Source organism: Myotis yumanensis, unplaced genomic scaffold (genome assembly GCF_028538775.1).
Source record: "Myotis yumanensis isolate MYYU_CA2020_CCGP unplaced genomic scaffold, mMyoYum1.0.hap1 SCAF_17, whole genome shotgun sequence".
Taxonomy (NCBI): Eukaryota; Metazoa; Chordata; class Mammalia; order Chiroptera; family Vespertilionidae; genus Myotis; species Myotis yumanensis.
This window is the reverse complement of record NW_027223768.1, coordinates 25,739,513-25,765,616: the sequence shown is the minus strand read 5'-3', so window position 1 is coordinate 25,765,616 and position 26,104 is coordinate 25,739,513. Positions and strand designations below refer to the sequence as shown.

At 35.9% G+C, this 26,104-nt stretch overlaps 1 protein-coding gene across 2 annotated transcripts in view; it reads right to left on the bottom strand.

Annotated features, from left to right (window-relative positions):
- The window catches only part of SWT1 (SWT1 RNA endoribonuclease homolog), a 60,203-nt gene that overhangs the window by 15,746 nt on the left and 18,353 nt on the right, over nt 1–26,104 (bottom strand). For both annotated transcript variants that reach the window (XM_070396037.1, XM_070396039.1), the window contains exons 10-16: nt 24,531–24,624; nt 22,482–22,627; nt 19,944–20,107; nt 16,101–16,239; nt 12,356–12,504; nt 8,831–9,018; nt 7,283–7,414 (exon numbers count right to left, since the gene is read on the bottom strand). In XM_070396037.1, the coding sequence (XP_070252138.1) occupies nt 7,283–7,414; nt 8,831–9,018; nt 12,356–12,504; nt 16,101–16,239; nt 19,944–20,107; nt 22,482–22,627; nt 24,531–24,624 (1,012 nt within the window). The remainder of the gene's footprint in view (nt 1–7,282; nt 7,415–8,830; nt 9,019–12,355; nt 12,505–16,100; nt 16,240–19,943; nt 20,108–22,481; nt 22,628–24,530; nt 24,625–26,104) is intronic.

Sequence of the window (26,104 nt, the reverse complement as noted above, 5' to 3'; positions counted from 1 at the left end):
CCAATGCTTGATATTGTCAGAGTTATTGTTGATATCGTTGGAGTTAACTGACCTAATAACCTTATTATATCTTTAATCTACTTGGCCTTTTTTTAGACTGTGGAAGAGCTTTCATAAATTATTCAGGACACAGTTGAGTTTTTAAAGAGGCTATACTCCCTTGGAGGAGAAATATACAGAATATCTTTAAGAATATACAAAAATCTTGCCGAAACCGGTTTGGCTCAGTGGATAGAGCGTCGGCCTGCGGACTGAAAGGTCCCAGGTTCGATTCCGGTCAAGGGCATGTACCTGGGTTGCGGGCACATCCCCAGTAGGAGATGTGCAGGAGGCAGCTGATCGATGTCTCTCTCTCATCGATGTTTCTAACTCTCTATCTCTCTCCTTTCCTCTCTGTAAAAAATCAATAAAATATATTTAAAAAAAAAAAAAAGAATATACAAAAATCTAAATAAGAATACCATTTCATAGAAAACCTTTTTCTCTCAACAAGTAATTTCAAAATACAAATAATCTCCTAATTGGGAAAAAAAAAGACAGAGGATAATTATAATACATTGGGAGGGTCCATAAATAATTTGCTTTAAAAAAATGAAAACAAAGCTATTTAATAAGTTAAACCAATCTTTTAGAAAGATGATAGAAATAGTGTGTTTTAACCCTGTAACTAATGTAAACAAACTATCAGCAAAGTAGAATAATTTACACTTAGTCATTTTTGTAGCGTTGGAAATATCTAAAAACAGGGTAAGAAAATGAGATGAAATGAGATGTTTTTATTAGAAGCCTTATAAATTCCAAGCTGATAAGCACAATAGAAAGTACTAGTGAATAAAATTAACATTTTTCTGTCCTGAAATGCTTTACAAAAAACCGGTTTTGGGAAAATCAGTTATTTATCTATCACAACAAGTCATATCCAAAGTAAGAAATAAAAGAATTACATCATCCTAGTTTTCCAATTAGCAAATAATTGGAGAAATTTTAAGCTCCCAATCTGGCTTTATATTTTAAACAGTTTAACTGAGGTACAGCTTACATACCATAAAATTCACTAATTTTAATACATTTACCAAACTGTACAGCAATCACCACAATCCAATTTTTGAACATTTCCTTCACCCACAAAAGGTCCCTCTTGCCCATCTGTAGTCATTCTCTTTTCTCACCTTCAACCCCAGCTATAGGCAACCACTAATCTATTTTCTGTCTCTACAGAGTTGCATTTTTGGACTACACTGCTTTCTTCGTCTATAACAGTGGTTCCCAACCTTCTTAATGCTGCGACCCTTTAATACAGTTCATGTTGTAGTGACCCCAAACCATAAAATTATTTTCGTTGCTACTTCATAACTGTAATTTTGCTACTGTTATGAATCGTAATGTAAATATCTGATATGCAGGATGTATTTTCATTGTTACAAATTGAACATAATTAAAGCATAGTGATTAATCACAAAAACAATATGTAATTATACATGTGTTTTCCAATGGTCTTAGGTGACCCCTGTGAAAGGGTCGTTCGACCCCCAAAAGGGTTGCGACCCACAGGTTGAGAACCGCTGGTCTATAAGATCTTTCCCCTCATCATCACAAAAGCATAGTTGTACTATAAATAACAGCATACAGAGTCTAGATGAGGCAAACTCTAGTGGAAAACGTCTGACCCTCACAATGTACGTGGTAAGTGAAAAAGCTCAAAATGCCCAGATCAGAACAAGACCCCTTTATTCTCTCATTCAACCAATATTTGAGACCTACTATGAGTCAAGAACTATTCCAGGCCCTTAGAAACAACAGTGAACAAAAACCAAAGACTCAGAGTAGACCAAAGCATCATAGTTCTAAAAAGCCCAGGAAAGAAAAAATCCTGACCCAGCACAGGAAGATAATGAAGGAAGAATATCGCATTATTCTCGATTTGAGTCTTTTCTTCCCACTTTTTAATTGCTACTTTTAACAAATTAGTTTACAAGTTATTTCTGTGATGAAATGACAGAATTTGAAGTTTGTAAGAAAGAAGTTATTTTCTCCAAATGTAAACACTTGATTACTTGATAAATAGCACAGAATTATATTCTAATGAAGAAAGGTTTATTAGTATGTCAACATCATTCATATATATTACTGTTACAATCAAAATAAATCAATACATATTATTTCTTAGAAATAAAATATACATAATAGGATTGGCTACAAAACTTGTTATCCTCAAAGAATGTTTTGAGGTAAACTGGGCCACAGACTAGACAACCTTTATTAAAATACACTCAATTTAGGGCTGGACTTCAACTTCATCATGTCCTATGAACGTTGAGTTTGTGAGAATGGAATTTGGCCTGATATTTTAAAAAGTTGCCAACTTTTACTAACTAGAAGTACAGCTTATTGTAAATACATAAAAAATAAAATGGAGAGAAATGGTTTATGGACTTTTATGCCTTAGTAATTCCCCACACAAAATTCTTGAGAGGTCAGCCTTTCTCACTGTTTTTTTTCTTATACCAGTATGAAGACAAAAGACTCTTTGAATGAAATTAACCTTTGATGGCAACTTTGAAAAAAAATAACAAAATGAAAGAATTAGCCCTTAGAGGAAATAAAATACTTTTCAGTAAATGGCTATTTTTTCTTTATAAATATATCTACACTTGTCCTTTCATGAAAAATTCATAACAATCAAAAAGTATTTATTATATGCATACTATGTTTCAGATGTATATTATTCTACAAGCTACGGAATATAAAACAAAATTAAAAGACACGGTTGCCAAAAAAAAAAAAAAAGACATGGTTGCCTATCTTCAAGTTGTTTATTATCATTGAAATTCCACTTTAGAATTTTGGAATCAGAATTGGGAAATAGGTATCTGAAGTAGGATTTAATCTGAAGCTCACAAACCACTTACAAACCAAGTCTGATCTGAATGTACTTTGGTTTCTTTTGTAACAGCATCAACAATAACACATAATGTCTTATCGAACACTTACTCAAAGGCTGACACTCCTTTTAACACCCTGAATTAGTTATGTGACTTTGATCAAGTTACCTACTTTTCTGCACCTCAGCTTCTCACCAGTGAAACGAGGAGAAATCTAGCTTTATGTCATGTAAAAAAATAATGACCTGCCCTGACCGGTTTGGCTCAGTGGATAGAGCGTTGGCCTGCGGACTGGAGGGTCCCCGGTTCGATTCCAGTCAAGGCATGTACCTTGGTTGCAGGCACATATCCAGTGGGGAGTGTGCAGGAGGCAGCTGATCGATGTTTCTCTCTCATCGATGTTTCTAACTCTCTATCCCTCTCCCTTCCTCTCTGTAAAAAATCAATGAAATATATTTATAAAAAAAAAAAATGACCTGTAATGTTGAAGATAAAGGGAAAAAATAACAAAAAAGGACACAAAAAAGCTGATCTAGCAATATTAACATACTACAAAATAAACTTGGAGGCAAAAAGTACTATTAGCAGTAAAGAGAACCAATTCACCAGGAAGATATACCATAACATCAAAATATATAAAGCAGATGTTGACTGCATTACAAAGAAATTGCAAAGCTCACAAATACAACTGGAAATTTTAGCATCAATCACAGAACTGGTCAAATATCAGCAAGCATTTGATCTAATGGACACAGAGGAAGAAAACAGAAAGGAATCAGGTGATACCAGTTAAAATACTAAGTTTCGTTTAAGCAGAGTATGAGCTGAAAATTCACAACTGAACCAAGAAGAGAGGTAAGATGGAAAGTACAGTAATATTCATAAAGAGATCGGAGTAGATGAGATCACAAATGGAGAGCATACAGTGATGTGGTGGTGATAGGATACATCTAAGGATAAGCCTAGAAAACTCATTGCGAAAGCATTAAGTATAACCAAAGTTCCTGAAGTAACAATTACGTTTCTCTTAGGTTACAAGTTTAAGTACTATTCAATATTTACCTTTAACAGGTATGGCAGGAAAACATGGTTGTAAGGTAAAAAATAATAACAGCATTACTGTAGAGCAGCGGTTCTCAACCTGTGGGTCGCGACCCCTTTGGGGGTCGAATGACTCTTTCACAGGGGTCGCCTAAGACCATCAGAAAACACATATTGTTTTGTGATTAATCACTATGCTTTAATTATGTTCAATTTGTAACAATGAAATTGGGGGTCACCACAACATGAGGAACTGTATTAAAGGGTCGCGGCATTAGGAAGGTTGAGAACCAATGCTGTAGAGCTTTTTGTTGAGTCCTCAGAAAGATCTAAGAAGGTGCCTTGTAGAATTTTTCAGAAACACCGAAGGCCCTTTAAGGGGCTTAAGAGCATGCCTCACAAATCTGTCTGTTAAACAAGACTTCCAAAAATGCTAAGGGCACTGTCCATACCAGTTTCAAAGGGAACCCAAGGCAGAGAAGGGTTTATTTCAAAGAAATAAATTTCAAAGAAAGTTGTGGTTGTGGTTTTTGTCTAATGAAGTGAACCCCGATAAGATTCATAGATAACAGTTTTTTAGTTGGAATGTTCTGGTAAAAGTACCATCACTTGAACTAAACAGGATAGAGATAATATGAAATGGAAAGAGGTCTTTGGACTCTTCCTACCTTTTACGGGAAAGAACAGGCTGAGAATGCTCCTCCGCTGCAGTTTGCTTTTTTTACGGTAAAAGTCAAGGCCCAAGTTAAGAACCCAGCGAGCAGTCAAGAGCAGCTGTAAGTCATTCCCAGGCAGCAGGACTGAGCCCTAATCAAGGAAGTGGCAACATGTGCCTGACTGAATTTTAGATTTACTCAAGATCCCTGTGCCTCTTATTTTCCCCCTTTGTAATGTGAAGGTGCACAGTAGTTACCTTACGTCTGTCTTGATATTATGTGTTGGGAACTGGGCAGGGTTCCTTGTATTAATTAGGCCCTGAGCTTAACTATGTAAAGCAAGAATAGTCATTACAGCTTAATTTCATGGAACACACTGAAAAATGCCTCTAATTCTACACACGAAATATTTTACAGGATCACATCCCTTCTCTTGTTTACAACTATTTCCAAGCAATCTGGAGGAACTGTTGACTTTTAAAAATAATTATAGTAATCATGAATTGTGCTCTATAGTATAGAGCAGCCATCATCAACTGGTAGTCCGCAGACCACTGGTGCTCCGTGAGGTCCGAAAGGTTGGCGACCGCTGGTATAGAGAACACAAAAACACAGAAAGTTTCAAAATGCATTAAAAAAAAACAAAAACCTCTTCTTTTTGCTCCTCCAGTTCTTCCAACAGCACTGAAATTAAGTATGTAAAGTGTAGCCCTAGCCGGTTTGGCTCAGTGGATAGAGCATTGGCCAGCAGACTGAAGGGTCCCAGGTTTGATTCTGGCCAAGGGCACATGCCCGGGTTGCAGGCTCAACCCCAGTAGGGGCATACAGAAGGCAGCCCATCAATGATTCTCTCGCATCATTGATGTTTCTATCTCTCTCTCCCTCTCCCATCCTCTCTGAAATCAATGAATATATATTTTTTAAAAGTATGTAAAGTGTATATTAAATTTTGTAAATACCTAGAGTGGTTTCTTGGATCTACATATTCTGACTAACAGAGAAACACCAATAGACAGCATGATCTAGGACTGACAGCACTGTTCTGAGTTGGACTTAATCTTTTATATTACTGAAAAACAGTCTTGAGGGCGCTGATTGCATCACTTCTCACTAGGAGCAGATGATTGGCCTGCCACGGTGTTAAAAGTTCTTTAGAGGCACAAATAGATAAGACTAATCCTAAAGTCTAGGTCAGCCATGGGCAAACTACGGCCCGCGGGCCGGATCCGGCCCGTTTGAAATGAATAAAACTAAAAAAAAAAAAAGACCCGTACCCTTTTATGTAATGATGTTTACTTTGAATTTATATTAGTTCACACAAACACTCCATCCATGCTTTTGTTCCGGCCCTCCCGTCCAGTTTAAGAACCCATTGTGGCCCTCGAGTCAAAAAGTTTGCCACCAAAACCGGTTTGGCTCAGTGGATAGAGCGTCAGCCTGCAGACTGAAAGGTCCCAGGTTCGATTCTGGTCAAGGGCATGTACCTGGGTTGCAGGCACATCCCCAGTGGGAGATGTGCAGGAGGCGGCTGATCGATGTTTCTCTCTCATCGATGTTTCTAGCTCTCTATCTCTGTCCCTTCCTTTCTGTAGAAAAATCAATAAAATATATTTAAAAAAAAAAAAAAGTTTGCCTACCCCTGGTCTAGGTTCTACTCTGTATCCTTTGTACAACAACTCTGTAGGATGGAATTGGAACTGATCATCTGGCTTTATCCAACATATTTACTACATACTTACTGTTTCAGTTAAATTATTATAATAGCCCTTATTTAGCACCTTTAATTGATTTCCCCCGTTTCATTTATTTTAATGATGCTTAACCCCACTGATTTACTCAGTTATTTATCCCATCTGCTTCACTAAAAATGTAGTGTTTGCTGGCTTTAGCATTTCTTAACATAAGACTTAATAGCCGGGAATTTACAGTATTAAGTTAATAAAATATTCTCTCCAATGCAAACATCACATTCTCTGAAGCAGCTAAATCATCAGTGAATCTAAAAAGCTGCTGTGATTATAGGATTCCTTTTCCCAGAAATCATGTATGGTTATACCAGTATATGTTTTGTTCCCTTGTTAAGATTGGGTAAGAAAATTCGTTTTTTAGAAGCTTAATAAGCAAAAGATATGTAAATGACACACTAAAAGGAGCAAACTTCTTATTAATAGTGCCCTCTACTGGTAGCTCAAGAGGTTCTGATTTACTTACTCTGGAAGACTGGATTTAAGTGTGGTCCCCGACCACCCGCACAAATCCCCTGAAAAGCTTGTTAAGAATACAACTTCCATCTTTTACAAAATATCTACAGATATTGTGATTTCCATAATTCTGGGGTAATATCTATAACTCTGCACTTTTAACAAGTTCCCTGGCTCCATGTTAGAATCACCTGGGGAGTTTGTAAAAATGCTTATCCTCAAGTTTCACTGTAGAACGAGGGTCAATACTCTTTCCATGTAGACAGAAGTGTTCTTAGGTCAGTACTACCTCAATCTGTTCTTTCGTAAACTTATGCCTAGATCCGCTGGGTACTCATAACTGCAAACCTACTTTCCCCTCCCTATTGGATACTATATTAGTTTATAAAACTTGCTGGAAGACTCTCAGCAAGTCTGAAAAAGCTGATATGCCTAGAAGAAAGAGAAAGGTAATAAATTTAAAAAGATATTAAATAAAACTTTAAAATTAATTCATATTTACCTCTGAATTCCTTCAAGAATATTCTTCACAGCTGCCATTAACTTTTGAAGATATATAAATGCTTCTTCAAATGATGGTATTTTTGAGGAAGTCAGAGCTGAATTTGGGCCCAATCTTTGAAACACATCTGTGCTGAAATAGAGAAAAAGAAAAGATACTCATATGTACACCTGCATATTTACAGGAATCCAAGTATTTCCATTTCTAATGCATAAAATATTTATAACTCATCTCTCATAATGCTGCTCTATATAAACTGTTTTCTTCTAGGAGTTTTATAATTCTAGTTCTTATATTTAGGTCATCTACCCATTTTGAGTTAATTTCTTTATGTAGTATAAGGTCCAACTTCATTCTTTTGCATGTAGCTATTGAGTTGTCCCAGCACTATTGTTAAAGATACCATTCTTTTCTTATTGAATGGCTTTGGCATCCTGATTGAAATCAACCAACCATAGGTGTATGCATTTATTTCTGTACTTTCAAGTCTATTCTATTAACTTATGTGTCTAATTTATGCCAGTAGCACACTGTTTTGAATACTGTAGTTTTGTAGTAAGTTTTGAAATCAGGAAGTATGAGTCCTCCAAGTTTCTTGTTAAAACTTCCATTCCATGAACATTGGATTTTTCCATTTACATAGATCTTCTTTAATGTCTTTCAAAAAATGTTTTGTAGTTTTCAGTGTTAAAATTTTGCACCTTCTTGGTTAAATTTATTCCTAAGTATTTCATTCTTCTTGATGATAATGTAAGTAGAATTGTTTCTTTATTTCCTTTTTGGATTGTTCATTGCTAGTGTATAGAAATACAACTGGTTTTGTGTATTTATTACTTTAAAAAAAAACCATAAACTTATTTAGGACACATCTTTAAAAATTTTTTATACATTTAAAGCCTAGACATCATATAAAATATGAAAAATTCAGTAAAAGGAAGGAAATATGTAGTACCCATAGTCCACCAACTAGAGATAAGCATTATTAATATCCATAAGATCTTCATCACTAATAGTACCTAATAATTACCCAAATTCCTCATAAACAGAAAAGATGCAAAAACCTGAGCTGGTGTGCTATAAGTTCATAACTGATTACTGAATCACGAGAGCACAGGGCAAGGAGATGCAGGTCCCAAGTGCGTAGGTACTCTAGTTGTTTAGGAAGAGTGACTGTGCATGGGGTCTACTGGAACTTCAAATGAGCACCTCTACATGAAAGCGTCAAGCATAAATATGCTGAAAAACTCTCCAGTGACTCAGGTATACAATCAGTCATGAGAATCACTGAAGTAGACTCTAACAACTTTACACTGATAAAGCAAGATAAGCACTTTTCACTTATATTATCCAGAAATTACCCAGAACTCTCGAGGTAATTCTGATGTACACCCCTATTTAAGCATCACTGTTTTTAAGGTACCAATCTGACAAAAGACCCTCAATAAGGTAATCTAGTTAATTAAACTCACAATTCAGACTCTAACTGTTCAATGAATATCGGTAATGATGGCAAACCCTAAAATTCAACACTTCTTAGAAATTTAGTACCTGTTCTCATATATTGTAATCCAAACACTCTCTAAGATAGACCAGATTTCTTGATGCCTGTTGGGTGGGGAAAGATGAGCGCCCGAGAAAATGGTGATTTCTTGGTTGTCAGACTTCATTGGAGAAGTATCTTCTTGCTTTTTACCCGCTGTATTTTCTGAAGGATTTTGATTACGTTTTTCCTTGACCTAGAAAAATAAGTATTACATAAAATGCAGCTAAGTCCTTCATTAGTGAGAGAAAAAGAAGGCCAATTGTGCTTCCAAATGTTCTAGCTTTCTGGAAAGTGCTGACTATTCTCTGTCTTTTGATTCCATACAGAATAATCCCAGAAAAGTATCAGAACAAAAAAAAAATTCCCTTTTTCATTTACATCAAACAGTATTTCCAACCTTTCTTAGCTAGCATGCTAGTATCAATTTAATACTGTTTGAACTCTTCTGCACATATGGTATTGAAATAGAGAAAGGACACCTAGGATGCAATGATAAATTGGTATATGCAAGCCTCCAAGCTCCTAATAATCCATTAAGAAAAATGAGATTCAAAGGGCTGTAAAAAAAAAATCAGGATAGAATATAAGCCTTATCATGTGGGCAATTGTGAACCACTGAAGGCTTCTCAAGAAATGATATATTCAGAATAGCACTCTAGGACAAACTGGAACAGAAGAAAGTGGAGGCAAGAAACTGATTAGGCCCTGGCCAGTGTGGCTAGTTGGATGGGAATCATCTGGAGCACCAAGAGGCTGCTGTTCAATTCCAGGTCAGGGCCTGGGTTGTGGGCTTAATCCCCGTTGATGGTGTGCAAGAGGCAGCCTATCGATGTGATGCTCTCACGTCGATGTTTCTCTCTTCTCCCTTCCTCTCTCTCTAAAAAGCAATAAAGTATTCTTCAAAAAAGAAAGAATACAAGAAACTAGTTAGAAGACTACTGAAATAATCCAGGAAAGGAATGCTGAGAACTTGAATTAGATAGGAAAATGCAGAATAAAAAGGAAAAAAGAGTATACAAGAAATATTTTTAAAAACTTGCCAAAGACTACATTTAAGAATTCTAAGATTTTTTTTTAACCTAGATGCCCAGAAAAATAATGGTACAAATAAGAGAAATTTAGGATGTCTATAAAGTCTAGACATGTGTTTTAAATAGTTCGAACCTCTTTGAGCACAAGTCAATATTTTTAAATACTCAGTGTGCAACATATAGTGGGCATACCATTATCTGATAAATGACAATAAATTTTAACATCACACTTTCATGGTACTTCTCATCTCTACATTTCCATTGGTGAAAGGACCTTGACTTGATATTCATTATTATTTTTATCTCAATCAATCCTAAGTTTTGACTCTCAATAAACTTAAATCAAAAACTGCAAAGCCCATGGGTATCTTGAATTTTGCATGTTGTTCACTATATTTGTTTCACTGAAGATGTGGTTCAGGGCTCAGTTCTGTGATGAGAAAGAATAACATATTTCCCTACACAATTCAAGTACAATACTCAAGCTGCAACCCACTAACTTTCCAGATCTATTCTTTCCTATTGTTAATTCTAAAAGCCATAAACAAAGACAACTTCCCATGTTTTGGTTATCTTAAACCAAAAGATCATTTTGCCCCTTAAGTTGATTCCTTCTTCCAGAATTACCACATATTTCTTATTAGTTTATTTAAAAGATGCTCTTGTCGGCCTGCGGACTGAAGGGTTCCGGGTTCAATGCTGGTCAAGGGCACATGCCTGGGTTGCAGGCTTGATCCCAGCAACTGATCAATGATTCTCTCTCATCATTGGTGTTTCTCTCTCTCTCCTTCTCCCTTCCTCTCTGAAATCAATAAAAATATATTTTAAAAGATGCTTCTTGCCGAAACCGGTTTGGCTCAGTGGATAGAGCGTCGGCCTGCGGACTGAGAGGTCCCAGGTTCGATTCCAGTCGGGTGCGTGTGCCTGGGTTGCGGGCACATCCCCAGTGGGAGATGTGCAGGAGGCGGCTGATCGATGTTTCTCTCTCATCGATGTTTCTGACTCTCTCTCTCCCTTCCTCTCTGTAAAAAATCAATAAAAAAAAAAAAAAAAAAAAGATGCTTCTTTTACTCCATGAGATACTCTCTTAAGCAAGTTAGTTCTTCCCTCACTGTGACTAAGTTTAGTATCATCTAATCTTTTCTTTACTTCATACTTACTGGGACCTATGTGACTGTGAAAAATCACTGAGAAAAATCTGGCCAATTCAATAACTCAAGAGAAAAAAGAGAATCAATAATTTTAGCTAGTAATTGTGGTTCTGAGTTCTTTGAGATACTTCTGGAATATAAAACTCCCAGAATTTTCTAGATTTAAAATTAGAAGACTGTAGAAATAGATTACTACTAAGGACAAAACTTACACAGTCAATTTAAAAGGGGTAAAACACACCAGGGCTAGGGTGACAGCATAAGAATAATGTGAAAATACTTGTTAGAAATTTGACAGGTCAATGGGTGAAATCTGAATAAGATAAACAGGTTAGATAATTATATTACTTCAATGTTAATTTCCTGATTAATTATACTAGTTACATAAGGTATGCTTATTCTTTAGAATATATATATGTGTATATATATATATACATATATACATATACATATGTATATATGTGTGTGTATATACATATAAGTATTTAGGAGTAAAGGGGATTCACATCTTCAATGTACTTTCAAAGAGTTCAGAAAAAAATGTGAAAGATAAGGTAGTAAGAACACAGGGAAAATAATAAAGCAAATGTGATAAAATGTTAGCATTGAAGAATCTGGGTAAAGGATATAAATGGGAATTCTATGTACTACTCTTGCAATTTTTTGTGTAAATTTGAAATTATTTCAGAATAAAAAGTAAAACAAGAACAACATTTTTGAACACCACTCCCAGAAATTTGATTCAGTAAGATTTGAGAGAGGCTTGGCACCTGCATGTTTAAAAAAGAAATCCAAAGTATTTTGATGCATGTTGTGGTCCATGGTCTACAGCACTGGGAAATGAGTATTCAAACAACAGTGCATAGCTTTCTTCTATCCAATAAATAAAATAATTAAAATCCCAACAACTGCTATGATACTACTTCCATATAACAATGTGTTTTATAACTTGTAATAAGAACTGTTTACTCAACATTCAATTCACTTACTATTTTTAAAAATATATATTTTATTGATATTTTACAGAGAGGAAGGGAGAGGGATAGAGAGTTAGAAACATCGATGCCAGAGAAACATCGATCAGCTGCCTCCTGCACACTCCCCACTGGGGATGCTCCCTCAACCAAGGTACCTGCCCTTGACCGGAATCGAACCTGGGACCCTTGAGTCCGCAGGCCGACGCTCTATCCACTGAGCCAAACCGGTCAGGGCTTCACTTACTATTTTACTTAATGCCTTCAGTATGTTAGAATAAGTGAAAATTAAAATAGCCTTTACCTACTGTTTGCTAAATACATTAAAATGTATGTGATTAGCTACTCTAAATGGCATTCCAAAGGCGTCTTACCTCTGTAAGTGTTTGCAGAAGTTTGTTTACTTGAGCAAAGGCCTGTGGAAGAACACCATCATAATTTGACCTTGTACTGAAAGCATGTAATAGGCTTTGAGAATCCTGGAGTAGGAATTTCACTGTTGTAAAATCTACTGCACTGTTAGCTGGGAAAAGAAAATTAAGAAGAAATAAACATGTAAGAATGACTATACAAGTCAAAAAATGTTTTTGGAAAACCAACCTAATATTAATTATGAGATTTAAGAAAAGCACACATTTACATCTACAAGTCACTCCTAATTTATCTCTCTGGTGTAAAAAGCAGCAATTAAACAGACTTAGTTACAAAGTTCTTGGAGGTGATTCTGCTATTCTGCATTTAGATTCTAGGAGTTCCCACAATATGGTCAATTCAAAGACATGCTATTCAGAAAAGAGAGCCAATCATCACACAAATAAGTTAAACTACCGAGTTTTCAAAACCGAGACTGTTTCACATACAAATTACTATGGAGGCATCAGATGAGTCCCACTCTGGTAGCAAGCACATAAGTTATATGTGGTACCTCTCATAATCAACTCAGTTATTATATAGTGATTTACCTTCAAATTCCATTACATAAAATGTAATACTAGATTTATTGAAAATAACCTGCTTTCTCTCTGTGGATGACATTTAGCAAAAAATAAATAATTTTGGTAACAGTACATTTGGGGCAAGAGAAGCTAGCAATTTTTCCCCCCTGTAAATTAGCAAAGTGAGTTCATCTACTAGTATACCAGTAATTTAAAGATATAACTTTCTCTCAAGGAATTAAAATTACATTAAAATCTCAAACCAATTAGAAGAGATGGTGACAATAATTTCAAAGATTTAAAAAGTTACAAATAATGAGATTAAGTAACTTTCTGATGTCAACAAAACTCAAAATAAAAAGAATTTTTCCATTATTAAGATAAAATGCTACTAACGATTTTTCTTTAATATTTTTTTCTTTTCAAATTCCTTTAATTCTTTATTGTGTAAAGTATTACGTGTCTCCTTTTTCCCCCATCAATCTCTCCCCAGCTGTTCCCACCCCTCATACTAACAATTTTCAAAGGCATTCAAAATAACCATTTTACAATGTGTTTTATTTAATGTTCAGTTTCAGCGACTGTTATATTCAGAAAAACCAGCACTGGCACTATGAGTTAAAAAAATAAAGAATCTCCCTGTATCATTTATAGAGCAAGTATTTGTTTGTAAAATACTGAAAGGTCAAATGAAAATTAAAGATAAATTTTAATAATTACAGAATATTCAGAAATTCTAATCTAATGTGATGGTAATAGCCAAGCTTCTAGCTTTCCTTTTACCAAACAAATAGTATATTTCCTTACAAAACACTTTCAATTATTTTTAAAGTCAATGACTAGTTTAAATTCCTGTGGGAAAAGAGAGATGGGAGAAATGCTACACACAGGACAGAATGGAGATTCCATGAACCTAGGAAACTCCTGAGGAGGAGAAACTGGGCACAACTTTTTCTAAGGGTGCTTCTCCACTCTAGTCTATGTTCATTAGGGCTTATATCCTTGAATTAATCACTTTATTTCTGTCTTAAAAAATTCTTTATGAAGATTATGAGCAAAAGAGAAATAACAGTGATAGAGTCAGTACTTAAACACAACATAAAAAGAAATCTATGTGATTGAAATAGTTTAATGCTTATGTAAGAACAATAATTATTTAAGACAAAGTTAATATGGTTAATAAGTCAGAAAAAGCTACTAGTCATTTTCCACACAATTTTCTATACATTGATCTAAGGATTCCTGTTTGGTATACTTAAGTTAAATATATATGTACTAGAGGCCCAGTGCACGAAATTCGTGCACGGGAGTGTGTATCCATCAGCCCAGCCAGCACCCTCTCCAATCTGGGACCCCTCGAGGGATGTCCGACTGCCCGTTTAGGCCACTGGGATCGGGCCTAAACGGGCAGTCGGACATCCCTTTCACAATCCAGAACTCCCAAATGCTCGCCTTCCTGCCTGATTGCCCCTAACCACTTCTGCCTTCCAGCCTAATCACCCCCTAACCACTCCCCTGCCAGCCTGATTGACGCCTAACTGCTCCCCTGCCGGCCCGGTCCCACCAACTGCCGTCCCCTGCCAGCCCGATTGCCCCTAACTGCCGTCCCCTGCCAGCCTGGTCACCCCTAACTGCCCTCCCCTGCCAGCCTGGTCACCCCTAACTGTTCTCCCCTGCAGGCCTGGGTCCCACCCAACTGCCCTCCCCTGCTAGCCATCTTGTGGTGGCCATCTTGTGTCCACATGGGGGCAGCTATCTTTGACTATATGGGGGTGGCCATGTTGTGTTGGAGTGATGATCAATTTGCATATTACTCTTTTATTAGATGGGATATTCAATAGTGAGGATACTATTAAAGATAGTAAACAAAATCTGCTATTCTCTTACTCAAAATTATCTTAGAGCAGAAGGTACTTTTACCATTCTATTTAATACAAGAAGCCCAAGGCATGAGAATTCATGCACTTGGAGGGATGGTCCCTCAGCCCGGCCTGCGCCCTCTCCCAGTCTCGGACCCATCGGGGGATGTCCACCTGGTGGCTTAGGCCTGCTCCCCGGGGGGTTCAGGCCTAAGCTGGCAGTCAAGACATCCCTCTGGCAGCCCGGGAGCCATCGGGCGATGTCCAACTGTGGCTTAAGCTTGTGGCTGAGCGGAGTTCCCCTTGTGGGAGTGCACTGACCACCAGGGGGCAGCTCCTGCGTTGAGCATCTGCCCCCTGGTGATTACTGCGCATCATAGTGACCAGTCATTCTGCTGTTAGGGTCAATTTGCATATTACCCTTTTATTATATAGGATTCTTCACAAGTTAGTAAACATTAGGCATCAGATTCTTCTAGAACAGTGGTTCTCAACCTCTGGCCCTTTAAATACAGTTCCTCATGTTGTGACCCAACCATAAAATTATTTTTGTTGCTACTTCATAACTGTAATGTTGCTACTGTTATGAATCGTAATGTAAATATCTGATATGCAGGATGGTCTTAGGCGACCCAAAGGGGTCGGAACCCATAGGTTGAGAAACGCTGTTCTAGAGCAAGGATCAATAAATAATGCACTTAAGAATTCTAAAAATGATGTTTTAGCAAAAGAAACAGTTACCATGTCTTCACTTCTTTCCCTATTGCTAACGAGAGCTGCTGCCTACTACCTCTAAGCTGCATGCAAGCGCAAAACACTGCCCACCCCTGGAAAAAACAGACAAATGGAGGCTAGTAACTCAATACCCCATATTTCTGAAACTAAATCTTGTTCAAGGTCACACCTGGTTTATGGACTCTCTCTTTTGATAGAACCAACTAAATTATGCCACTAGTAAAAGATATGAAAAAACATTTTGCTATATATATATCTTGTAAAACTGCTTTGAAGTCATGTCCAGCAAATTGTGCCTACATGGCATCTCCATATATAAACAGATAAAAGAAAGCTGCTTCACTAAAGCTGGGGTTGAAGGCCAAAGCCCCACCACTTGCCATGCTCCCATCAACCTCTCCACCTTTAATCGGGAAAGCAATTTGTGGCAGCTCCATGCATCCAGCTGCCACAAATTCCCTTTAGATAGGAGAAGTATAAGCAATTAAGAATTAATTGACGAAATTTTTATTAACTTATCTTCACATTCCACGGACTATATCTGCTAGTCCCACTTTAACACTGCTGAAAACAAAATAAAAGATTCATACCTTTACAGAGACTGTCATATAAGCTCTCAACGGTTAAAAGCAAGTTATTTTCCATAATTAATCCAAAGACAGCCAACCAATGTTTTTTAAAGCATTGTAGTAAATGCATTAGAGTCCACGGTGGTTTCAAGTACAGCATCTAAAAAGTATTTAGAAAAAATCAGCATATACTGATTTATTTATTATTCCTATTATTTAAAAAAGTACAGTTTACCCTTGAACAACACAGGTTAGAACTATGCAGGTCCAGTTTATGCGCAGTTTTTTCAATAAATACGTATAGTACTGTAAATGTATTTTCTCTTCTTCATGATTTTCTTAATATTTTCTTTTCTTCAACTTACTCTATTGCAAGAATACAGTATATAATACATGTAACATACAAATTACTTGTTAGTTGACTGTTTATGTTCTCAGTAAGGCTTCTGGTCAACAGTAGGCTATTAGTAGTTAAGTTTTTAGGGAGTCAAAAGTTACATGTGGATTTTCAACTGCATGAGTGGTCATAACTTCAAAACCCCAAGTTGTTCAAGGGTCAACTATACCTATTCAGGAATACCAATATATATTTCTGAGAAAATCCCTCTAGTAGAATTCCTTTTAAACTAAAAGATGTGTTATTCAAAGCCAAGCATAATCTTAAAATGATTCCATTACAAATTCCTTTGTAAAACTGATATCGATATTAATCCTTATAGTTTCAGAAACTACGTGTGCAAAAAGAAAACATAGTTTTAATGAGAAGCATAATTTTAATTAGCAAAGGTCAACAATCTACTTTTTAACATGGTCATTTCTGAGGAATCCAATCTAATTAGTTTCATGTAACCGGTGAAAAAATTCTTATAGGAAAAAGTTGTCAATTATAATTGACACCTGCTATACTCTGACAAAGATGATTATAAAGAAGATTGATCATTTAGTACTACAAAATGTCAGCATGTCCTTCATATAAAATTACTGTCTTAGATTCTATTATGAAATATCCACTTTAAGTAAACTGTTCTAGAATATTCTTATCATTCTTCCGAATTTTGATAATATAATCAAGAGCAAACACGTTATAAGCAAATACTAGTATTAGTATCTCACCGAATATCTGGAATAGACACAATCTACAATTGATGGAGACTAATGTTTCTCTTAGCTATAAATGTGAACAGCAAACAAACATTAAACTAAAAAAGCCACCATTGCCAAATGTGGTGTTTTACTGATTGGAGAAAAGATGTAAATCTAAAGAAAATTCAAAATATCTTGCTAATATGATCAAATTTATACCGATTCTCATATTTATGTGACATAAGCCAAAATATACCTTTCTTTTTCTGAATACATCTTACTTAGGGGAATTCCGTATACAAGACATTTTGACTCAAACTAACATGAGAGAAGTTTTTCTGAATACAATTGAAGCTCCATGGGGGCAAAGTGTCTGACACAGTAGATGCACAATAAATATTTGTTCACTAAAAAAATGACTAATAAGAGAGGGGAAAGATGGCGGCATAGGTAAACACCGGAGACTGCTGCCGCAAACAACCACTTCAAAAATACAACTAAAAGACGGAACGGACATCACCCAGAACCACAGGAAAGCTGGCTGAGGAGAGACTCTTCAACTAGAAGGAAAGACAGCAGCGTCCCGAGGCTCAGAGGAGGCGCAGTGTGGAAAATTTAAAGGTGCGGAGGTGTGCGCGAAAAGCGGGCTGGTGGCTGAGGGCGCGGTTGTCGTTTTATGTTGGGAGTGAGTCTCAGACTTTGGGCTCCAGATCCAGGTGAGTCTCTAGGGACTCAGACTCAGACGGGAGAAGCGGGATTGTCCGGCATCAGGTGGAACCTAAGGGCAGCTTTCTCTCCGAAGTTTGCAGCAGCTGCCGGGGTTCTGTGAAGCAGAGCCTCTGGGAACAGGACTGAGAGCAGCCATAACTGCTCCCTCCGCCCACTCTGCTGATCCCGTGAGGCCCGCCCCGCCCAAGCCCTGCGCAGAGCCATTTGCTGGATCGCCTCAGGCAAAGGCTAGATTAGCACCTCCCCAGAGGACAGAAGTTTTCCCGGGCAGACACAGGTGATTCTCACAGCCAGTCGGCCTGGTGGGCAAATCCCTCTAGTATTAACTACAATAATCAAGGCTTAACTAGAACAAGACTGCGCACAAAGACCACAAGGGGGTGCACCAAGAAAGCATAAAAAATGCGGAGACAAAAAAACATGACAGAAATGGAGGATATGGAACTAAAAAACGGAATTTTGAGGGCTTGCAATAAACTTGTTGAGAGCCTCACGAAAACTAATGAGACCCTCGATGCTACGATAAAGAAACTAGAAATTAAGCATACACGGACTGAAATAAAGAATATTATACCCAATAGCAGACCAGAGGAGCACAAGAATCAAGTCAAAGATTTGAAATGCGAAGAAGCAAAAAACACCCAACCGGAAAAGCAAAATGAAAAAAGAATCCGAAAATACGAAGATAGTGTAAGGAGCCTCTGGGACACCTTCAAGCACACTAATATCAGAATAATAGAGGTGCCAGAAGATGAGAGACAGCAAGATATTGAAAACCTATTTGAAGAAATAATGGCAGAAAACTTCCCCCACCTGGTGAAAGAAATGGACTTACAGGTCCAAGAAGCGCAGAGAACCCCAAACAAAAGGAATCCAAAGAGGACCACACCAAGACACATCATCATTAAAATGCCAAGAGCAAAAGACAAAGAGAGAATCTTAAAAGCAGCAAGAGAAAAACAGTTAGTTACCTACAAGGGAATACCCATACGACTGTCAGCTGATTTCTCAACAGAAACTTTGCAGGCCAGAAAGGAATGGCAAGAAATATTCATAGTACTGAATACCAAGAACCTACAACCAAGAGTACTTTATCCAGCAAAGCTATCATTCAGAATTGAAGGTCAGATAAAGAGCTTCACAGATAAGGAAAAGCTAAAGGACTTCATCACCACTAAACCAGTATTATACGAAATGCTGAAAGGTATCCTTTAAGAAGAGGAAGAAGAAAAAGGTAAAGATACAAATTGTGAACAACAAACATGCATCTATCAACAAGTGAATCTAAGAAGTGAATAAATAATCTGATGTACAGAATGAATTGGTGATTACAATGAATCAGGGACATAGAAAGGGAATGGACTGACTATTCTTGGGGGGGAAAGGGGAATGGGAGATGCTGGAAGAGACTGGACAAAAATCGTGCACCTATGGATGAGGACAGTGGGTGGGGAGTGAACTGGGAGGAGGGGAGTTATGGGGAAAAAAAGAGGAACAAATGTAATCTGAACAATAAAGATTTAATAAAATTTAAAAAAAAGAAAAAAGAAAATAAAGGGGTAAAATTAATAAATAAATAAATAAATAAATAAAATAAAATGAGTGAATAAAAAAAAAAATGACTAATAAAATATATTAGTAGTCCTAAACTTTTGGAAATGTCTATCATTTAATTTTCAAAATGTTATTTCAAAAACTTCAAGAGCCCTAACTGGTTTGGCTCAGTGGATAGAGCGTCGGCCTGCGGACTGAAGGATCCCAGGTTCGATTCTGGTCAAGGGCATGTACCTTGGTTGCGGGCACATCCCCAGTAGGAGGTGTGCAGGAGGCAGCTGATCGATGTTTCTCTCTCATCGATGTTTCTAACTCTCTACCCCTCCCCTTCCTCTCTGTAAAAAATCAATAAAATATATATTAAAAAACAACTTCAAGAAAAAATATAATGTGATATACATTATTACTATAAAGCTTACCAAGAACTATTTCTTAAAATAAGGTAACCAATCTAGCAATAAAAAAGAACTTTTCAACTGATAGAGTAAAAATAATTACCTCCATCCAGAGGTTTCCAAAAGCAATTTTCATTTCTGTTTCTAATATTGAAGATAAGGCTGTTCCAAGAGATTTTTCAAGATCAGCTACTATGCCTTCAAGCAGAATGAGCAGTCCAGAATTTGCAGATTCTTCCTCATTACTCTTTCCCAAAGGTGTTTGCTCTTTAAAACAATTATAAGCTTTTTTTTAGGACACTAACAGTAAATATTTTACATATGTAGTTAGTATTTGGCCATAATAATAAGCATTTTATGTATATAATTAGTATTTTAATTACCTATAAAACAAACTAATAATTTTTTTAAAATATATTTTTATTGATTTCAGAGAAGAAGGGAGAGAGAGAGAGAAACATCAATGATGAGCCCTGGCCGGTTTGACTCAGTGGACAGAACGTTGGCCTGCGGACCAAAGGGTCCTGGGTTTGATTCCAATGAAGGACACGTACTACAGTTGCAGGCTTCTTCCAGCCCGGGCCCTGGCCGGGGCTCATGAAGGAGGCAAGCAATCCATGTGTTTCTCTCACATCGATATTTCTCTCTCTCTCTCTAAAAATCAGTGGAAAAATATCCTCAGGTGAGAATTAAAAATAAATAAATATCAATGATGAGAAAGAATCCTTGATCTGCTGCCTCCTGCACACCTTCTACTAGGATTGAGCCTGCAACCGGGGCATGACAGGAATCTCACTATGACCTCCTGGTTCATAGGTTGACGCTCAACCACTGAGCTACAAGGGTTGGAACCAATACTTTATTTTAAAATCAGTATTTAGAAACGTATCTCTAGTATAGTTGTTTTTGATTCAACATAAACCATGTTATATTAGCAAATGCTTTATATTTTTGACAAAAGACAACTAAATAGTGTCACTGAAATAAAAATTTAGGAAATATGTGTGGTCAGGGCCAGTGTGGTTCAGTTGTTTGGAGCATCATCCATACAGTGTCACGGGTTCGATTCCCAGTTGGGGTACATACCTAAGTTTTGGGTTTGATCCCTGGCCCCGGCTGGGGTGCATTCGGAAGGCAATTGGTCAATGTTTCTCTCTCTCTTTCTATCTCCCTCCCTCCCTCTCTTCCCTTCTCTCTAAAAATCAATGAAAATGTCCTCAGGTGAGGATTAAACAAAAGAAAAGAAATGTGTGTGATATTTTAACTATAATTTTGATTTTAATATTTTCAAAAAGAAAAATCATGAGAATGCTTTGATTCTATATACAATAGAAAATTAAGAAGTATGGGTCAAAATGTGTTTTCTTCCAAAAAATAGTATATCCTTCCAATTGAAACTCACGTCAATAAACTATTTTGAAAGGACCAAAATCTCTGATTTAACTACCTTTATGCCCAACCCTTTTAAAATGAGTTTCATTATTTTAATTTATATCATTTAATTGATACCCAAAACAACCATAATTTATTGTAAAATTCAAAATATTAACTGGCTTATCTCTACAAACACAAATTAAGTATTTAAAATAACAGTAACATAATGGGCAAAATAAAAGCATGGTACCCCCAAAAAACTATAAACTAACATGTCCTGTTATTCCTTCTAAATGCTATTTTGAATATTATGACTAAAGAAATTTTACTATCAGAAAGGTCAAATAAGTAGCAAATGTATATATGAATTTTTGTACCATTTTATATAAAAGTATAGACAATATTAGAGATTTCAATAATTATTTTCCCTACAGAAGGAAAAGGTAGTATGTGTTTTTAAATTATGTCAGGCTTAATATAATACTCCATCACATATCACACTATTATAAAAGAGATTATTCTGGGGAAAAAGAGATTATTTTGGTCAGGGGGAAAAAAAGCCTTTAGCTTTCTTAACTATTAATTTAAAAAGAACTAGTACTAGAGCCAAGTTTTTCTATTATTGAGTTTTTACAGTAATAATAGAAGTTTATGAATATGAAGCTAATTTTAAAAAGGAACTAAAGCCCAGCCGGCGTGGCTCAGTGGTTGAGCATCAATCTATGAACCAGGAGGTCACAGTTCGATTCCCAGTCAGGCCACATGCCTCGGTTGTGGGCTCCATCCCCAATGAGGGTCGTGCAGGAGGCAGCTGATCAATGATTCTCTCATCATTGATGTTTCTCGCTCTCTCTCTCTCTCTCTCTCTCTCCCTTCCTCTCTGAAATCAATAAAAATATATTTTTTAAAAATAAATAAAACTAAATATTTCTACTTCAAATGAATATGTCCCAAAGCCATTATTAATTTAAAAAGTATACTCTGCAAGTTATAAAATAGTATGCACAAAATAATTATAAATATGTAAACTGTGTGTGAACAATAAACATTCAAGTTAATTTGTAAAAGTATATGTAGAAGGCAATACTGTTATGTTTTCTTTTGTATTACCATTACGATTTTCATTCATCTCTAACATCTATGTAAACAAATATTCCAATATTATTTTAAATGTACAAGATAAAAATTTTCTACGTAATTACAACTGTTATCAATAATCTTAGTATATAAAATAAGATACATTTCTAGTTATTCATACTAATATTACCTGTTTTCAATTGTTGCTTAGATACACAAGGCTGATGACATGTAACTGTGTTCAGAGACAAATTTAAGAACTCTGTACTCAATTCTTCTTTACTGAGTGACTTCACACCACTTATTAGGCCTTTGTTTCTTAAATTTCTATCATCCCTAAGGTTGGTTAAAGAGAAAAAAATACTTTATTTTTTACTTTTTTATAAGATAAATCACTCACCTGGCAACTCAAAATACACAGGGTTTAATGAGAGGTTTGTAATTCTCAGCATATATATTAACAAGAAACCAATTTTTTTTAAGTAAAGAAAATAAAAGAATTAACACACAATAGAATCACATCATATGAGCTTTAGAGAATAATTATTACGTATTGAGTGCTCAAATTTAGCTAATCTAAATTCAAAATAATTAGCATATTAATAATTCTATTTCAGCCTTCAACAAACTCTGAGATGAAATGTTGTAGATTTTAAAAAACCAAATAATTTAAAACCTAGAGATAGAAATCTGTGATGTTTCCTTTAACACCAAAAGAGAGCTAAAGAGAGCTAAAATAATAATTGACCAAGCCCCATTACAAGAAAAATCTTAGAGCCATTCATTTCCATAATCACTCCATTTCAGAGAATTTAGGCATGATCTTGAAACTGTAAAAACTCTGTTTTGCAGTGATTAAAATTCAGACTAAAACAGGAAGTTAAAACTGTTCTTCTCAGTTCTTTCAGAGCCTTTTCGCTCTCTTCTGTTTTTGAATTTTTATAAAAGTTTATTTGAGCTAAACAGAGTATATGCCTGGAAGCAAGACCTCAACAGACTGCAATAAATGCTTCCCAGAGCCTTTAAAATACATGATGAATGCAATCTTGGTTAGCATTATCATAGTTTCATAACTCAGAGCTAAGTTATGAAAATATTAGTTGAGAATGGAGGAAAGCGAGGAAGAAGAGAGAAGGGGAAAAAACCTCTGAGATCACACTATATACTAGGCACTAAGTCCTTCATATATATTATGTGATTAAATACAATAACCTCATGAGGCAGGTATTCTTCTCTCTCTATTTTACACAGAGGAAATTAAGTTAAGCAACCTTCCAAAGTCACAAAGCTGATAAGTGGTAGGTCCAGGACTCCAATCCAGGCACCAAGGACACAACTACAACATAAATGACCCCTTTCTCATGTACCAATTAATTAACCTTCTTGCCTCATAACCAAAAAAATATCAGATTCGTATTTCTAAACTATTTCATTGGGATATTAAACTGATATTTTCCTGCTTTTCAAAAGTTTTCTGAATATTATAAATAAATTAAATTGAAATGAAACTTCATCTACTTGAGATTTCAATCTTTCTTTCATAGCAAAACTGTGAGATAGTACAGCATGGTGAATGTAGTTAATAATACTGTACTGCATATTCAAAAACTGCTAAGAGAATAGATCTTAAAAGTCCTCATCACAAGAAAAAAATATATTTTATAACTATGCATGGTGATGGATGTGTTAATTTGGTGATCATTTAATAATATAAAAAATATCAAATCATTGTTGTACACCTGAAACTAATATGCTATGTGTCAATTATACCTCAATAAGAAAAAAAAAAGAGGAATCTTGGTCCCCAGCATATGTCATCAGTTTGGCTCAAATAACCTTATAAAATTCAAAAAAAGAACATGAAATATAATTGAATATGCTTACTGGCAGACTTATAAAGTACACATTATTTTAATTGTTGGTATGATAGATTCAGTATGATTTTTAAAAATTCTTTGGTACAATCTGCTACTTTTTAAAAACATATTTTTATTGATTTCAGAGAGGAAGGGAGAGGGAGAGAGAGATAGAAACATTAATGATGAGACAGAACCACTGATTGGCTGCTTCCTGCAAGCCCCACATTGGAGATCGAGCCCATAACCTGGGCATGTGCCTTTGACCAGAATCAAACCCAGAACCCTTCAGTCCACAGGCTGACACTATCCACTGAGCCAGACAGGTTAGGGCCAATTTTTGCTACTTTTTAAAAAAAGAGGAAAATGACCATGAAACTCACGTGCACAGAATAACAAGAGAATTAGGGAATAATTCCTGGTATTGAAGACAGCATTTTAATACTCGATCATCATTGTTCTCGTCACTGAATCCATCTGCAAATTTAGTAAAAACAATTATCATTCAGCACACTAGAAATCTGGCTACTATATGTATAATCTGGGCTGTACTTATATACCAAAAACATCTAAAACAAAAAAATTTTTGTAAATAAAAAGAAGATACGACATAGCAAAACAATACCTTAAAAATTTTAGATCTAGAACTCAGGTAGCATATAGTTGTGAGTTTGAAAAAGTTTTTAGTTTTCTACGAAAATGTAATGGGATTTACCTATAAATAAATTCAAAAAAATATGATCAGGGTTAGAAACCAAAAGCTATGAATTCTAGTCTCAATTCAGTCAATTAGAGATTATTAGTAAATTACGATTATATCATGCTTAAAATGATGTCAACTTAAAAGAGATCTGTAAGATTATAAGCAACTATTCTACCAGAACAGAACCACTTTCGTGGGTCTGCTTCTCCTTATTCTCTAAAGCAATAACGTTTAGAGATGTACAGGAGAAGGCAGAGAACACAAAAATAATCTCTAACAGATGTTTAACAGAGGATGACAGGGTGTCCTCTGGCATTCTCCAAGCTTTAAAACAGGTGGTAAAAGCTTGGTTTTTATGGAAATATTGGAATGTGCAGAAATAGAACCCAAACAGTGCTTCTCCTAGGTCCTTATCCTACCTGCCTCAGAACTCCCAGGGTGCCTGCCAATAATACAGATGTAGCATGACCATACTCTCAGACCCACTTCTGGATAATAATTTTTGGAGCCTGGACCCAAAGACTGAGTTAAGCACTTGGGAAGTCCCTTACACACTAAAATTCAAAACATACTAGCCAATGAGCAATGTTACCAGATTATGTTTTCTTTCCCTCAAACTTTACCATATGATACTTAGTTCTCTGAACATTCAAATGAGAAAACTCACTCATTTCTGCAATAAATATTTATACAGGACTGAATTTGTGCCAGGTCACTGTGCTAAGTAAATGGATATGCAAAGACAAACTCTTTAGGAGCTCATAATCTTATCGTGAAGTCTAGACATAACTCAGCTGATCTCAGAACATGAGCCTGAAGGAGATTTAATTCAATTCTTTATCAGACAACCAGTGAGGCAGACAGACATCTATTACAGCAGCCGATTTTCCTTCTTTTAGCTCACAGAGAAAATAACAGTGACGCAAAGTCGGCAGCTCGAAATCATTAGGTAAGTTTAAGTCACTGAATCCAACAGACAAAAGAAGGTTTAGAAGTTATAATGTACTGTTCTAAAGGTATCAAAGTTCAAGAATATCTTTTCTATCACTTTTTCTAGGATATCTGGGGCTGGAAAACACACCTAAAACCACAAGAATATTCATGAAATATTTATTTGAGTTTTATGTCATTAACATTTCTCAAAATATAGTATTCTTTCATATAGTATAGAATTAAATGTAACTTCAATTGTTAGAAAGTCAGGTTGTTTCAAATTTTTTGCTGTATAAATGATGCTGTGATGAACATTTTTAT